The sequence below is a fragment of the Strix aluco genome, chromosome 11, assembly GCF_031877795.1.
Source record: "Strix aluco isolate bStrAlu1 chromosome 11, bStrAlu1.hap1, whole genome shotgun sequence".
NCBI classification, from domain to species: domain Eukaryota; kingdom Metazoa; phylum Chordata; class Aves; order Strigiformes; family Strigidae; genus Strix; species Strix aluco.
Window position 1 is genome coordinate 22,786,940 of NC_133941.1, and position 16,410 is coordinate 22,803,349.

The 16,410-nt window shown below is 38.1% G+C and overlaps 1 protein-coding gene across 14 annotated transcripts in view; it reads right to left on the minus strand.

The window, feature by feature from the left end:
* The window catches only part of IQSEC1 (IQ motif and Sec7 domain ArfGEF 1), a 357,026-nt gene that overhangs the window by 276,315 nt on the left and 64,301 nt on the right, over positions 1-16,410 (minus strand). For 12 of the 14 annotated variants that reach the window (XM_074836701.1, XM_074836683.1, XM_074836685.1 and 9 more), the window contains exon 2: positions 2,500-2,529. The exons of the other annotated variants lie outside the window; for them this stretch is intronic. In XM_074836701.1, the coding sequence (XP_074692802.1) occupies positions 2,500-2,529 (30 nt within the window). The remainder of the gene's footprint in view (positions 1-2,499; positions 2,530-16,410) is intronic. 14 annotated transcript variants of the gene reach the window in all.

Sequence of the window (16,410 nt, forward strand, 5' to 3'; positions counted from 1 at the left end):
CTGAGACAAGTACATTTTATTCCTGGCTTCTCACCTGCTTGCAGCTCCTTGCTATACTCTATTTCATGGATTCAACTGAATAGTTTGGCAGAAGACACTGGCATAGTACGGTCAGCATACTGATTCGCTGGCATTTTGGTGATATGTCAGAAGGAATGATGATTCCTTCTCTTCAGAGTTTAGCCACTGTCCCCTAGACTGACCTTATAATTTCATTTGAGATGATTACAGTTCATCTTCATTTGCCAGAAATAAAGGAAAACAGTATGAAGCAAATTAACCACAATGTAAAGAAGCTACCTAGACACAGATAAAGAGCTAAGTGAGCTTTCACCCAAGACAAGACAAAAGCTGACCAGGGTTTTATGCAGGCAGAAACAAAAGCACATCCTTGGTGACATTTCACCTCTGCTCTAAAGAAACACAGTTTAAGAGAGAGGATGGAAGAGAGTTGGACTGAAAGAGCATTTCAGGAAGAGTATGGCTCTGCCTTCTGCTTGAGTCGCCTGCTACTGCATTCATCTGTTAGCCTAATTTTAGACTATCATAAAAGTCTGGAACTGTCTTGCAGTAACTCAAGTTCATGCTGAATAACAGAATTAATTCACTGAACAGCCTCAAAACAGAAGATGATATCAGCGCTCCAAGACTCATGCTGATTGCCTGCAGGTCTCTGTAGAGAACACATGGTGTTGATTTTCACCATCACAACCCTGAAGCCTGTATACAGGAGAAATACGCCCCGTGCACTATTGTAGTTTCTGTAGATGCACCGAGTCTGAGCAGACCCTTCCTTTAATGTGTGGAATTCGTCTGGCAAGACATACTAACATTATTCCATCAGTCTTGCAGCCCAGTCCCTTAGTTTATCAGTCAAACAACACACATCCACACCACCCCGCAACGAAATAATCCTAGTTCGTTAAGATGCATGCCAGGAGCAAGGGCTAGAGTCCTATTAGTGTTTAGTTTTTAAGTAGCACCCAAACTAGATCTAAAGTAATTGGCTTTCAGCTGTGCCTATACACTACTTAAATACCTCAAAATACAATCTCTCATAGATGAACTCGACTCTTACCAGAGTGCAGCAGCAGCAGTGATGCCACCCCACCAACCTGGGCAACCAAATCCCACAGGAGACTCAGCAGGTCAAAGCAAGAATGACTGTTACAGGTTGAAATGTGACCTCAATTACAGTTCTGTAAATTCACATGCCACTGGACTTATTTTAGCAATAGCTGATCAGCATTAGTCTTTCCACAGCTTGCCAGCATATTGGCAACTCTACGGGGAGTAAACCCAAGGAATAAAGTACAGGCATCTTCTTACTACAATCTTAACTATAGCAGCTTGTGATTTATTTTGTGCAGTTCAGTTGCTGCATATTAACGTATGCTACCAACCTCCCATGCACAACCTTGAACTCAGGTCAATACCACACTGATTTTGATTTCTGTTTTAAGAAAAAAAGCATTTCAGAGGATCTTCGATCACTTCCCACAGACTTCTGTTTTCCTAATATCAGATCGATTATTCTGAAATTCACCTAATTTTGTGGACAGTCTGCATACATGTGGGTAAGAACTGAATTTTTAATTCTGCAAATGAAGGTCCTTTTTTTTTTTTTTTAAAGAAATAAAATACAGTGTCTTTAGATGCAAAGTCCTGACAATCCCCAAAACAAGCTGCAGGGTATTACAGTGAACCCACAGACAATATTTTAGACCTTTTTGTCATTGATCAGTGGCCACATTCCTGGAGAATCAAGACATCTGCTTAATTGTAATAGTCTAATGAGTGTGGAACACTTTCAAATTCAAGCATGCATTTTTTACGTTTCAGTTCTGTTTAGAGCACTTCTACAAGCTCTGCAAGTTTGACTCACACAGCCACATTTTCAAAGAGGTAGGTTTAAAATATTACCCTTGAAGTAATGCGTATAAAATACTAAATGAATAAGTTAAAGTATCTGATAGTTAAATTAAATTCTCTAAATTATCTGAATTTTCCAAGCGCATAACGAGTATTGTGATAATGAGTCAATGAAGGTTCTCGCTGTCAAGTAAAGAGGAGACTACTAAGAAGGCCTGAACAAGTACATGGACTTCTCCCCAACACAGATGTTGCCCCCAGAACCTGGCAGGCAGCTGGCTCACAGCTTTGCCAATACAAATGACTATTGAGTATGAATTTTGATTACAAACACTGGAAACTAATTATAAATAAGCTTTTGCAATTTTCAAAACCAATATATGAGTCTTAAATCATATTGGAGATAGAAGGGTTCAGGAGATGTCATGTTATATATTACTGAACTTATCCAAGGTAGAAGATCCTTTATTCAAAATACAAATGGCATGCTAAGTAGAACCAATAAAAAACACATTTTAAAAAAAATTCTGTTTCTACATAATGCTTTTAAATAATGTTATGCTTTATAAATAAAGTATTTCCTTAGAACAAAGACATCAATATAGAAAGAATACAATGTACACATACCTGATGCTTCTTGAACTTTCACCTTCAGACCTGTAAAGTAATACACAAATACTTAGGACATAACTACTTTCAGCATTTATAAGCCAGATAGTCTAAAAATGGTAGACCTTCTCATGCATTCTCTCCCTTTGTAATTCAGTTAGTTTTTCTAAGGCTTGATGTACTTTCCCTACTAATAAGACTTTTAAAAATGAAAACAGTCTACTTAAGTATAGAATAAATCTATTAGAAGTTAAAAAACAGTTAACAGTTGAAGTCAATAACTGCGATATTAAAATATATGCTGACAGCCTCTGAACCCGCAATAAAGATCTTCTGTAAACATGCAGTAAGAAAGATTTATGTTCCATATTTGCAAGTGAAAAGCACCAGCCTCTGACATTATTCTGGAAGCAGATTAGCTTGTACTTTTTTTTTTTTTTTTTTAAGCTTTTCTTCACTCTTTAGCTGAAAAGGTCATAGGCAAATATGTTTAGGAATCTAATCCCCAGACTTATTAGGCACTACTCAGAAAGGGCTAAGGTTTTCAAATGAAAGTAATTTAAAATATTTAAAAACCCACACTTGTCTGAATTTCATAAATGTGCAAAAATGATGGATAAGATGTACTAAGTTACAGAAGTCCCTAAAGAGCATATTTTTCTCAAGGTGAGATAATTTCATCAATCAAAATGGGAACAAAGCCTCTCCTCCCTCCCCCCAATATTTTTAAAGTACGGAAATTTAGTGTCATTTATACTGACAAGGTTTCCTCCTCTGAAGAGGAACAGAAATACAATACTCCCAGCATTTCATGAACAAACACAAAATCCAGAAGAAAACAACCATTTGCCCGATTCTTTTCTTTCCTCCCTCCTAAACAATCCAGCCTGAGTGCCACAGAAACCTTGTATACATCAGTAGGCTCTGCAAAACCAGGAACCAAATATACAAAGGAAAGCAGGAGATTCCAGAGCAAACAAAAGCCTCAAAACACCCTTTCCATGTCATAATCTTATCAGAGACTCAAATAAAAGGTAATCAATATGAACTTGCAAACTCTAGCACTTAAGTGACAATAAGCTAGCACTCAAGTTGCCTCCTCAAAATCAAAGACAAGGGTATTTATTTAGGAACTAAAGAATCTTCCCTGGTTTGACAAAAAAAAAAAAACAACCAACCTATGATTTCTTATTAGAATGACTTCCATCTCCAATGACAACTTGCATATTATGCTAGAGGCGGTAGAAAAAGTTATGGCTAGTAAAAGTTTAAGTCTAATGCCAGAAAGCAAACAGTACTAAAACCTAATTTGCAGAATCTATTGTAGAAATAGCTACCAAGAATTGACGGGTTTTTTCTCCCCCTTCATTACATGCTCTAACATTATCTTTACTTTCTTCAAGCTCAGAGAAGTTCAGACGATTTTAAAAGCACAAGCTGAGAGGAAAGAAGGAAAAATGAACATAGTCTCTTGTCCCACGAGATACTCAGGCAGCGGGAAGAGTGATGCAATTCAGTGGACTGAGCGTAGGTCACAGAAAGGTGTCAGGGTATACTACAAGTAGGAATATCAGTTAATGTTCTTGGTAGCTTACATCATGGAATACTTTAAAATGGAAGAGAAATTAGCACGGTGGAAAATTCTGCTGCCCAGAGCAAAGTTAATCAACTTCAACCTGGAAAGAAGCAAGCCATAAGGAGCTGTACTGCACAGTTCCTCTGTCCAAACAGCCAGCAGATATGAGAACTCACAAGGTTTGCTGTAGAGCTTAACTGAGTGTAAGAAAACACTCTTCTGAAATTGTTACAATTGCCTTTCTACTTGAGGTGATGAAGAATCATCACTGCCCTTCATTTAAGGAAGAACGATAATTTCCATTTCACAGTATCTCTCACCACTATAAACACCGCAGCATTTTGCATATGCAACGCAGGATCTACCCATACAAACAACACTCTCGACCTTTTTAAGAGCTCTGAAAACTTGGGTGTTACCACCATCGTTATTTGTTATCACAAGATTTATTCTATCGCATATGAAAGAGCTTTTATAAAACAACACAGAATGGAAAAACAATCCCACAAATACACATCCAGAAGAGCTCTTAAATATTTAAAAGATAATACTTTGTCAGTTCTTGTTAATCAAGACAGGATCTGATATCAAACGGCTTTATTACTTTATTTTATTGAAAATGTTTTAACATATAAGCATCCACAAGACTTCAGAAGTGGTCTGCATTTCCATCCTGGCACCCTACCCTAAAAACCCAAGCAGCCTGACATCCATCTTCATACACACCTTTTGAATGGACCAGAACAGAGGTGAGGAAAGGACTGGCACAGGGCTAAATCCTAGTGTCACATTGCAGCTTCATGAATTCAAAGCTGAGCTGACACAGTGCTAATTCATGAGTCTTTTTTGCTTTCCTTCTCATTTTTTAAAGCCTCTCTGGTCACTTTAAGTTGTTAAGGCTTTCATATAAACATACATATTCTGATAGACAAATGTAACTTTAAAGCAGCTTTTTCTACATAATTACTTTATCCCTGAAAGCTGCATGAACACAAGAGAAGGAAAAGAAATAAACTCACCTACACATCCCCACGAGTAATAAAAAAATTAATGAATAAAGTGTTTAACTCAGTGTCCCACACTCAGTTTTCAGTAAATTATAGCTTGCAGAGCATACATCTTACAATTGAAAAAGATGTTACATGTAATTGCTTGTGCTATCAAGTTTTCAAATACAGCTGAAACAACTGGATTTTTAATGCCTTAATTTTCTGCCTTTGCCATTGACTAGAACAACAAAACCATGTGAACCATCTAAACACAGAAAATGTCATTGAGTGCTCAAAGCATTCTGGGGTCACTAGAAGCAGCAACCAGCCATCCTAAGACCACTTTTCCATCAACTCACTATTCCTCTCACTAAAACTCAAGAAGTATTTTAAATAAGGCAAGGAAAAGTTGCAAGGTAAGGGCTGGGCCTCTGCAAGGTGCTCTTTACCCTGCACCAAGGCTGGAACCCACCGCTCTCCCAAGCTGATCGCTTCCAACTCAGCACAGCTAACAACAACGGAAGATGGACCACCTCTTTATTTTTAAGCTGGTGGTTATCAGCATCCCTTCTTTATTTTTAGGATCTCCAAAGGCAAAAAAAGCTGCTAAGTTTTGCAACTGCTAAATTTGTATTTTGAAGGCTAAGATTTATTCAAGTAAATACCAAAGAGTTATTCAGAGATGGTCAATTTTACTCAGGTTTGCAGGACTGAATGAACGCACTGCTGAAAAAACCCACTACTTGTAGTTTGAAATAAAGCATTAGATTTTCTTTAAGCATTCTTTAAAAGCCAGGATTTTTGATCAATATTTAATGTTTCTTCTTATGCTGTAAGCACCTGCTGGGCTCTGGATTATTTTTATTCTTTTGACCCAGACAAAGGAAATTATACCATCACAGCTGAAAAAAAGGAGAAAGGTAAAACATTTCTGTCAATATATTGCATTATTTCTTTTAAGGCAGACCTTAATGAAGACAAAGGCTATAATAATATATAATATCTTCTATGCTACAGCACTTTATTTTAAATGGTATATATTCCATTTATATATATAAGTTATATCAATGATGTGATAAATGTCACGCAATTTCCTCCAAGATTTCTCCTCTCATCTCTGGCTGGTTTCCACTGTTTTGAGAAGAACTAAATATTAACCCAGACACCCCACCGAAGTACAAAAGTTCTTCTTCCTGATCCCAGGAGCTTCGTTCTCAGTAGGAAATACGGCAAAACACATCCTTAAGATTGTTATAGTCAATAGAAGTAGAAATAACTTTGTTATTGGTAGTTTTTACTGTAATCCCATTGCAAACAAAGGCCAGGAGGAACAGGTACCATCATAACAAACCTTGACTGAAAAGCCACATGCAAAGAAAACCAAAAAACCCAGTACCTGAGACTTACAGAAGACCACAAACCAAAGGGACTATTTAAAATCCTGAATGATTTTTAAGTTTAAAGAAAGTACTGCCATCACCCTCCAACTGTCAGTCCGCATCTGTGAAAACTGGAGATTTCAGAAGACATCTCCATTCACGTTACCAAAATGACTTATTATCTTTTGTTTGGCATACCCAAGAGACAGTCACCACTATCCTCCTATAAATACATCAAGCAGGAAAATGACAACCAAAGTATCTTGGCTTTCAGTTGCTGAGTTGGTTGGCAATTTTCCAACAAAACATTCTTGGTGGGAGATCATCAGCTCGTAAAAATTGAAAGCCATTTACAGGAATATCACAATTTTGAAGAAATCTTTGAGAAAAGCACAAGACAGAAAAGCCACTCAAATTGGGAATGTGAGATGTTCCTATTCCCAATCAGTAAGTTTCTTCTTTGTTTAGGTGAAAGTAGCATCTTAAATACCAGAAGCAGTGCAGCTTCAGAGACAGAGCTCATCAATGGCTTTTCCTCACTCAGAAGATTTTAGCAAGTTTCTGGCTCACCCCAGCAGGAAATGTTCAATTCTCTCCATTATTCCCCCTCTTAAAATAATAATAAACAAGCTGGAAGTCTTCTGTCGTCTGATTTGTTGTTTACACTTAAAGCTATACTTAGAAGTGAAACAGCAAAATGTAAAGCTGCTTCCAAAAGCAGCTTCAGGACCAGCTTTCCATCTGACTCATGAAAGTAATCATTTTCAAAATAACCATTAAGGCATATTATATAGACTGATGTACACAACTACTTCTGCAACAATTTCAAGCTTAGCAGATACTTTATTTGGGCAATGAGTAAAGTTATGGCAATGTTCTATAAAAACAGATTACATAGAAAGTAGAAACAACAGTTTTAAAACTCTGTTTGTCCATGTTCAGGATGCAAAATTTTGCTTTACATGGCAGGGTAGAAAAACAGCCAAAAGAACTGGAATCTTACTGTAAAATCCCACCGGTGGACAGGACTTTAACAGTTTCACAGCCCCACACCCACCCATGTGGTAGTAAGCCAAGTCATATCTCCTCACCTATTTAGAGTTGTCACTCCCATCAGAATAAAAAGAACTGGGTAAAAGCCAAGGTTTATAACAACATGTCAAACTTCCATGCTAAATAATCATACTCCATCTGAAATACATCTTCTTGCAAGCCACAAGAACTATTTTACTTTAGGATACCTACTACAGGTATGAGTATACAATAACCACATGTTAAAGAGCATTCTAATTTCAATTTTACAAAAGGAAAAGATTGAACCAAATCTTTACAGAGCACTACTAGAATCAATGCATTTGGTGAAGCCTTGCTTTGAGCACAGAACTTGCCTCAAGAAAGAAAACTATACCTGTTACAGGTTGTTCTTTTGTAGTATATTAAGTCTTTCAGCATTTGTAATGCAGATGAACAGATTACCTTTAAGGAAAAAAGCTTCAGGGAGAATTCATTAATGGCTATATAAACGATACTACTTATATCACGAGTAGGTGTTAGCTTGTTTCACTATAAAGCTTCTACAGGTGTATGTCCTGAGCAGCAATTCAAAACAAGGTAGCTGTCCCCAGGAAACTTCCAGTCCCAACTAAAGGCTATTAGAGCTTTCTGGGATTTTTATTTTAGTCTATTGTGTCTGAGTGATGTTACGTGCCCCTATGGATCACAACAAATGTGCAATACTCTAAGTAAAGAAATGCTCTAATTCCAGGAGTCTGAAAAAAAAGAGGCCTAGCTTGCTGTACGTATAGTCATATCAGATATCTAAAACCTCACTGAGCTCAGAGGCAAGCATGCTTGCCATCATGTCCTTGCCCTCCTGCTAAGCAGGTCTACATCAGCATCAGTGCATCTCCAGCAATGTACAAAACAGTATGTCCAGTAATGCAGACACATGAAATGGAGATTTTCCTGTCCAAAAAAATGGGTTAGTTTGCAAGACTTTGTATATCAGACAGGGTCAGAAAAATTCTACTGGGCTGAAGACTCTTAAAAGAAGTGATAAAATATTAAGTATAGTAAGACCTGTCCAGTCAGTAGCATTTTAAAAAGATAAGTTTCAGGATGAGAAAATTTATTCATTTCACCACTAATTATAGACCTTTCAGCAGGATTCTGTTATTATGCATAATGGAATGAAGGAATGAGCACTCACTGAAAAAACATAATCTTGGGCCTGCCCATCACAGTAGTAACAGAAAGAATAAATCAATTACAGAAGTACGATTACTGCATTACATTTTGATTTAATACCGAGATAAAAAAAACCCATCTCGCACAGTAGGAAAACTATTTTCATGGATTATTTGAGAACGGTAATATCCTAATAGTCTTTTTGTTCTTTTCCAAATATGAGAAAGTCTAATGGCTACCTTGAATATAGCACTTCCATTCAATTCAGCACCCTGCTGGGCAGGATCTCTAACTTTCTACAGAACAAAAATTTTCTTTCAGGTTACCTCTGACTAGTCACACGTGATACACATTGGGGTTAACAGGCAATCGCTGGAAAGAGATGTGTGAACTCAGAATAAAGGTAAGCTCAAAGACAACAAAAGAAAAAAGAGTGTAAACTGAGCTTCCTCATTGCAGTCTCAATCAAGGTTTGTTAACTACTTCATTCTTCAGAGCTATGCTTATTAAACCAAGTCATCTGCATACTGAAAACAGGAAAAAGCAAGGAATTTTTTCCTTGAAAAGAATAACAGAGTCCCACATATCACTGATGTGATTTTTTTTTTTAAACTTAAACTGCTACAAATGTTCCAGTGTCACAAACCAGAACAAGTATTTACCCAATAGAATAGAAAGATAGGAAGTTTCATTTTAGTGAACATAAAGCATTTGACCTAGCAATATTCAGCAAACTTAAGGACTGGCATATAACAGCCTTCAAACCTGCCACCACATCTTTGTCTGCCATCATTACTTCACCTCCCAAATACTGACTAATATTGCCAGGGGTATCTCTTAATACAAAACGACAAGTTGTTGTAGCCTCTCCTCATCCATCTCTCCTACCCTAAAGCCTATGGGAACTGAACAGGAGATGGATAGCAGTAATAGTGCCATCCAAAATCCAGCACTAAAAGTACTCACTGTTGTGAGTAGCAATGCTCTGAAACCACTGAACACACTAGGAGGACTCCAGTGGCTTCTGGGCAAGTCTTTCCTTTCCACTCCTTTCTCACACTGGTCTCACCTGATCAGAAAACCAGAATGCAGCTCAAAGGCTTCATCCCAGAGAAGGTGTAGGTCAGCTTGAGGCTAGGAACCGCTCACCTTACTGGTACCTCTCTCCCTCTGCACATGCATCATCCCAGTTTTGCTTTGATCCAGCAGTTTACTGGGAACTATGGAGTGATCAGCTTACAAACCTCTCCTGCCTGCTGCCAGAACACACATGAACATGAGCCCATGGACATACGTGAGAAAAGACAGCAAAATCTGGTAGTGCAAAGGCACAGCAGCTAACTAATATCACAGCTGCTTCAATACCGCAGAAATGACAGGCCCAATAATCCTTGCAATGCTTTTATTGCATACGTTTGGAAATACAACACTGTATCTCAACAGCAGTAGATTCCTTGTCTGCAGCATCCCTCATTTCAGAAGCCTCTGGCTATTACAGTAACTCCCTGAAGCACACAGAGGGCTTACAGGTAGGTAAAAGGGAGAGCTGTAGCTCTTACAAAGAGGACCACGTCCATTGGGGAGTTCAGATAGGGAAATACATAAAGGTAACCCAGCAATTCTTGCACACGCCAACTTCCCCAAGCCCACAAACCCAAACTGGTCATGCCAAAGAAGCAGAAGTAGTCACCAATTCAAAGCTGACTTGGACCTGTAATGATGGGAATCAGCATTTATTCATCTCTGCCCCGCAGTCTGTGTGAAAGGAGGTACTACTTTGGATGCACACCCTGTTCACAAGAGGCCATCAGCCTCCAGCCACGCCGGCTCCTGGACAGCTCATCATCTCTGGCAGTTCCAGGGAGGCTGGTACTAACCAGCCTGGGTCACGCCTGGCTGGCAAAGAAACTATCACCTCGACCAGTTTGGATGGGGTCTGTAATTAAGAGACTCCTGGAACCCGACTGCAAGTCAGTTTGAAAGATAACACAGGGTCAACATTTATGAGATACTTCGCTTTTTTCAATTATAGGAGGACCAAGAGCTGTAACACTTCCCCCTCAAGCATTTTAGTCTTTACAACTACTGCCCCAAATCCTTCAGACTAATACTGCTACCCCATTAACAAGCATGTCTGATAAATCCTTTTAAGTGAAGATAAAATGGGTGATGGAACAAAATCGCACTACAGTAAAATGCAAGTCATTCACATAGTTGGTAGGTTTGAAGTCTGGCTCCCTCCACTTTTTGCTAGTGGGATCACAGCCTACAAGGCAGGAAACACCCCCTGGTATGCTGCACTAGGAATAGCAGTTGCTTAGGTCCACCTCCAGTTCTTCCGCTGAAAAGTTAAAAACTGTATGTGTGTGTCCTTCCAATGCAGTTAGTGAAAAATGTCATCATGGAACCTCCCAGAAAAGGCACACCTCATGCCTAGGTTCAGTGAAAGTCTTAGGAAAAAACCTTTGTCCCTAAGCCAGGGGATGCTCTCCCCTAAAAGATGTGTGTGTATTCCAGAGACATGTGTAATCCTGAAGCGTTTTTTAAACACACAAGTTTCATTGTATATAACCAAAAATAAAAATGAGTGCACTTCTCACATATTCTGCAGCAAACACTATAAATTCAAATCAGATTAGTTGTTTCACTTTTCTATTCTTGCTCTTAACCAAAACTCAATACTTGGTAGAAGCAATTTTCCAAAATGCCCTCTCCAATTTCTAGTACCAGAAATCTATATTTTGTACCATATCATGTTTTACAGTAAATAAACAGTTTCTAGTAGTGATGAATTCTCCTCTTACTCCATGTCAGGTACAAATCTTGAACTCCTCTGTGCTAGCAGCAGTAGGTGAATAATGCAGAACTGCTCCTCTAATCACTAAATATCAATTGTACTGGCTTACAGCTATACCAGTCCAGTATTTATAGCAGGATAGTTTATTCTGTTACAGAAGAGAAACAAACCAGAGGTTTGTAAAAGCTGACATCCCCACGTTATTTGATGAAACTGTAGCTCACAAGTTTTATAAATGCATTTATATTGGAACTTTAAGTAGTGCCAGTTTATATTTTACTCACGATATTCTTACTAGATGTACAGCTTTGTATTGCCTCTAGCAAGTGAGCAGCTTTTTTCCAATAACGTACATCAGTTTCTTGTATTATTACAGTGCTTCTACCATCAAAGTCACCTTTTCATCAACACAATTAAACAGAACCCATGACACAATGCATAGCCTTCCAAGAAATCCCACGTGAGTTATAATGGTATCAACCTTACGCTAAGGCCTCAGGGCTCCTGGTCACTTCAAGGCACAGGAAAAAAAGTATTCTTTGATAGTATTTAATGTTTTTAAATAATGGTTTAATTTTATGATTAATGTAATTGAAAGCTTTTGTTTCATTATTCTTAATGCTTCGTACACTTCAGTTCACTGGACACCATTCCATTGCTCAGACATGCTGGGTATTCACACCCCCCCCCCAAAAAAAAAAACCAAACACCATAAATACATTCTGACTGCAGAAAAACAGGAAGAGTTTAGATGTGATTTCCCATTACCAAAAGTGAAGAAGGAGTTCCAACTGAAGTCCCAAACAGTATAAAACTTAGAACTTGTATCAGTACTATATACAAACTAAATTTGGGCTGGTACTGAGACTAATAGATCTCATTGCAGATCATGCATGAAAGCACACCCTCTCCCACATGAAATGGCATCATAAAGATAAGTTAGTACAAGGTAAACATATGAATCATCAGCTGCAAGATCCAATGCAAGTTATATAAGAAGCATTTTCAGGCACCGTTTTAAAAGAAAAAAATGACAGCAGGAGCCCAACTCCCATTGTATACCATAGCAACAAAGTAGATAATTGCCCGTTACGCTGCTGGAGCTGTTCCTCTGTGACCAACCCAGTGTACATACTTGGGAACAGAGAATTACTGGGTTATGGCAATTCTCCCCAAGTACACTGATATAAAACAGTGCAATGAATTCTGTTGTGCTGGGGAAGAAGGAGGTATAATGAGAAAGAGTCCTGTATTAAAGCACAACATATGACTTCGAGGACCCCTTTGACAGATTTACTGAATTGACTGGATATTAGACATGGAGACGCCAATTAACAGTGTTCACTGGAACAGCACACTATTGCACAAAGAACATAAATAACCGCATTCTTTTGTCCAGTATTTTCTCCAACTCCTATTAGAAAAAGTAACTTCGCTTTTAGGTATCTTAAGTAAGTGAGAGTATAATATTGCAGATGCCCATTTTTTTATACAGATCTACTACATGCAGTGTGCCTGTATGCACTCATACTTGTGGAGACTTACATCCTAAGAAACACCCTTCCATCTCCGTGTTTGGAATGCATTGCTCACGTGGCAGTGACTACCAAAACCTCTTTAGTCCTTAACAAAGCTGTTACACAGACACTTCTAGTAACCATGTTAAGAAAATTAATTCCAACTGCAAGCCTGGACAGGAATATTGAAAACAGCCACTGCCTTAGATAGTAGATGCCATTTTAATAGTTTAGCTTTAAATGACAAAACACAAGCAGACATATGACTCAATCCATGAGAAGCAGCAAATACTTATCTCCTACAGATAACTTACTATATTCTATGATAAATACTACAGAAGTGAAGCTACTGACATATGGTCTCCATAAAGAGCTTGTTATATCTATTCCTGGCCTGTCTACAGCTACTGTTGTCCAAGAAACGTCTATTCCAAACTCTCAGCAATCTCTGATGAGAGATTCATAAAAAGATCAGCTTGATTTCATTGCCCAGCCATCCCTCTGTTGCATATGCTACTGAGCTTCAGGCTAGCTAGCAGTTGGGCTGAATGCATCCTCCCCACACTCACCGTGTTCATCTAGGATTCATTTTTTAGTAATCTAGGTTCTCTTTTCCCTTAATATCTGAAAATAGTTTGAAGCAACGGACAGGATACAAAGCCCCACACAGCCTGTGCTGCGTGCTTTACATCAAGGTTATAGATACCATCTGTCCGCTCAGTGAGAAGCGGAGGAACGTGCTTCCTTCAGCATGCAAATAAAGACCCACGCTGGGCAGATACTACATCATACCACCACCTGGATAGCCTGGAACAGTCTTCCGTACCTGAATATTTAACAAAAACAGTGAAATACACATAAAACTCAGCATACAGATGCAACTACCTCCAGGCAGTTGTAGCGAACTGGAGATATTGTTATCCTCCGCACACAACTGTCCATGTTACCTGGGGGAATGGGAGTGCAATTTCCCCTTTTCAGGGAACACATTAATACAGCTGTGTGCAGGCTGAAATAGCAGTGGTCTAAACACAAAGCAACTGAGAAATATTCTTACGTTTCTGTCCAAAGCATTTGCTGTCCATCTCTGGAAGGGGAAGCAATTAAGCTGGAGGATAAGTTAAAAAGTACCCTCTCACATACCCCCTGAGAATCCTGACATATGTCACAAAAGTGCCACCATTTCTAGCCACTTACACTCCTCGCAGACAGGCTCATTCAGAACACAATCCCTTTACGTGTACTACAGAGTAGGGCAGAAAATGATCCGTGGAATAGAAAATACAGCCAAGCAGAACACAGAGAAAAAAAAGCTTCACAAACAGAAGTTTTCTATTATCTCTCCCTGAAGCAGGTAGCAGTAAAGGTTTTGTGAAATTAATGCCTCCAGAACAAGGCATTACTGTGCTAAAAAGGCTCTGCTGTTTCCACTTGCTTTACGTGAAGTCCAGCACCAATACCTGTCTCATGAGATTAAGCAATTAGAATCCACAGTGAAGCCAATTTATGATCTAAGTAAGAATATTGCCAAAGAGCCATATGGAAGGGAAGTAAATATTTTGCTTTGATAAGCGGGGGCTGCTCTTAAAGTCAGCATCAGAATAAAGACTTGAATCTGAAGAGATAACCGATTAAAATATCTTGAGTTTACGATCTCTCAAAGCCATTTTACCTGTTTCTGTTCCACACCCCCCCCCCCCAGTGTTCAATTGTTTGTAATCTGTAATTGCTTATAAGAAAACAATCAAATTACAAAAATTGAAATGGTGCATCTGCTTCAATTCTGTTTGAAAAACTTTTCAATGATACTGTGACCACCTTTGCTTTACAAACAAATAGAAGACAAACTTTTCTGCAGAAGTACAAAGAGATATTAAGACTCATTAGCATATGGTGTTCCTCTTTATTGACTATACCTACAGAAGGCATTATTCTAGCTTAAATTAAAAGTGATCATAAGTGGCAAGCCACTAGACACGATTATTTCTGATTGCCTTTCCTTTTACAGGTAGGGTCTTACAAAGAAAGAAAAATCTCTTTAAAATTGGAGTTTAATTAAGGAGTGGATCTTTTTATCTTACATTTAAAATAACACTTAAGATGCAAGTATGGCTTTTTAACAGTCATGGCTCTAATTAAAATACTAAATTAAAATAACAAATTAGAGGTCCTTTCCTCTAATGGCAACTAAATGCTTTTCAGAATATGAAGATATCTACAGCAGAACACTTTAGCATCAATTTAGCCTCTAAACATGAAATCATCAGCTATAAACATTTTGAAAAATGATCAGATCAAGCTTCATCTTTCATTTTATCAAGTATTTGTATTTTCCTTAATAAAATTATCTGTCTGCAGAGAGTTGTTGTCAAAATGTATTTTAGATATACACGTGGATTAGTTAGAGCAAGCAGCCAAGAAGCCTTCAACAAGAATGAGCCATTTTCTACACATGGAATTTATGTCTTTAATCCTCAGGCTTTGGAGGCTATTACATCTCTACACTTATCTTTCGTATAAGACAACATCTCACTATGTTTATTCTATAAGGAGAAAGAACAAATAATAAAACTTACGGGGACATAGTTGCTGTCAACAATCCAGCCCAGGAATTCATTCACTCATTGATCCAACAATAATTGCAAATCAAAATCCAGCATCTGAAACCTCCCTATGTAATTTAAACCAAAGTACTTTATGGATAAAATTTTCACTGTAAGTGACACTTAAGTCTTATTTCAAAAGAGGCATCTGCACAGAGATTATTAGAAGTCAGAGTGATTTGTCACTAAAATGGCAAAGCTACCTTTTAGAAAAATAAAATGGTGGGTTTTGAGCACAAACTAGATTTCACACTAAGACGCAAGGAAAGTATTAAAGTCTTAACATACTTAACCTCTGGATTAACGTCATAGCCTACACTGGCAGTATTTGGGATGATGACAAATATGAAGACAACCTGAAACATCTGGAGATATGAAACTTGCTCCTAGTGGACTTGGTATGGATTCCACTGGGAAGAGACATATCCCCACTCAAGACACGAGCTGTTTGACTTTCCAGATCATTTCTGGTAGATGTTTAAGTCCCAGTCGTTCTTTACTAACTAACCATGTTAATCTGCCCCTGAAGTCAACCTGATTTCAGTGACCACACGGGTATACCAACTGCAACCTGAGTTTTGTTGCCATTGATATAACCCTTTTCTCCAATTAAGACTAAATTAGAAAACCTGAAAAGATGAAGACAAAAGCAAGTGTATATTCTAGTGTTATAAATCTTTAAGACAGAAAGCATAAAGAATGGAATTTAAGTCTTAAACTTGTTTGATCTCATCTACTCAGTTAAATCTTTAGAAGCACTAATTTGTAACTATTAAGTCTTTGCATGTAGAAATTAAAAAAATGCCCTACCGTAAGAGAAAATGCCATAGACAGAATTCTTGACTTCTTTTTAGATGCCTGGAGGCCTCAGTTTCAATTAT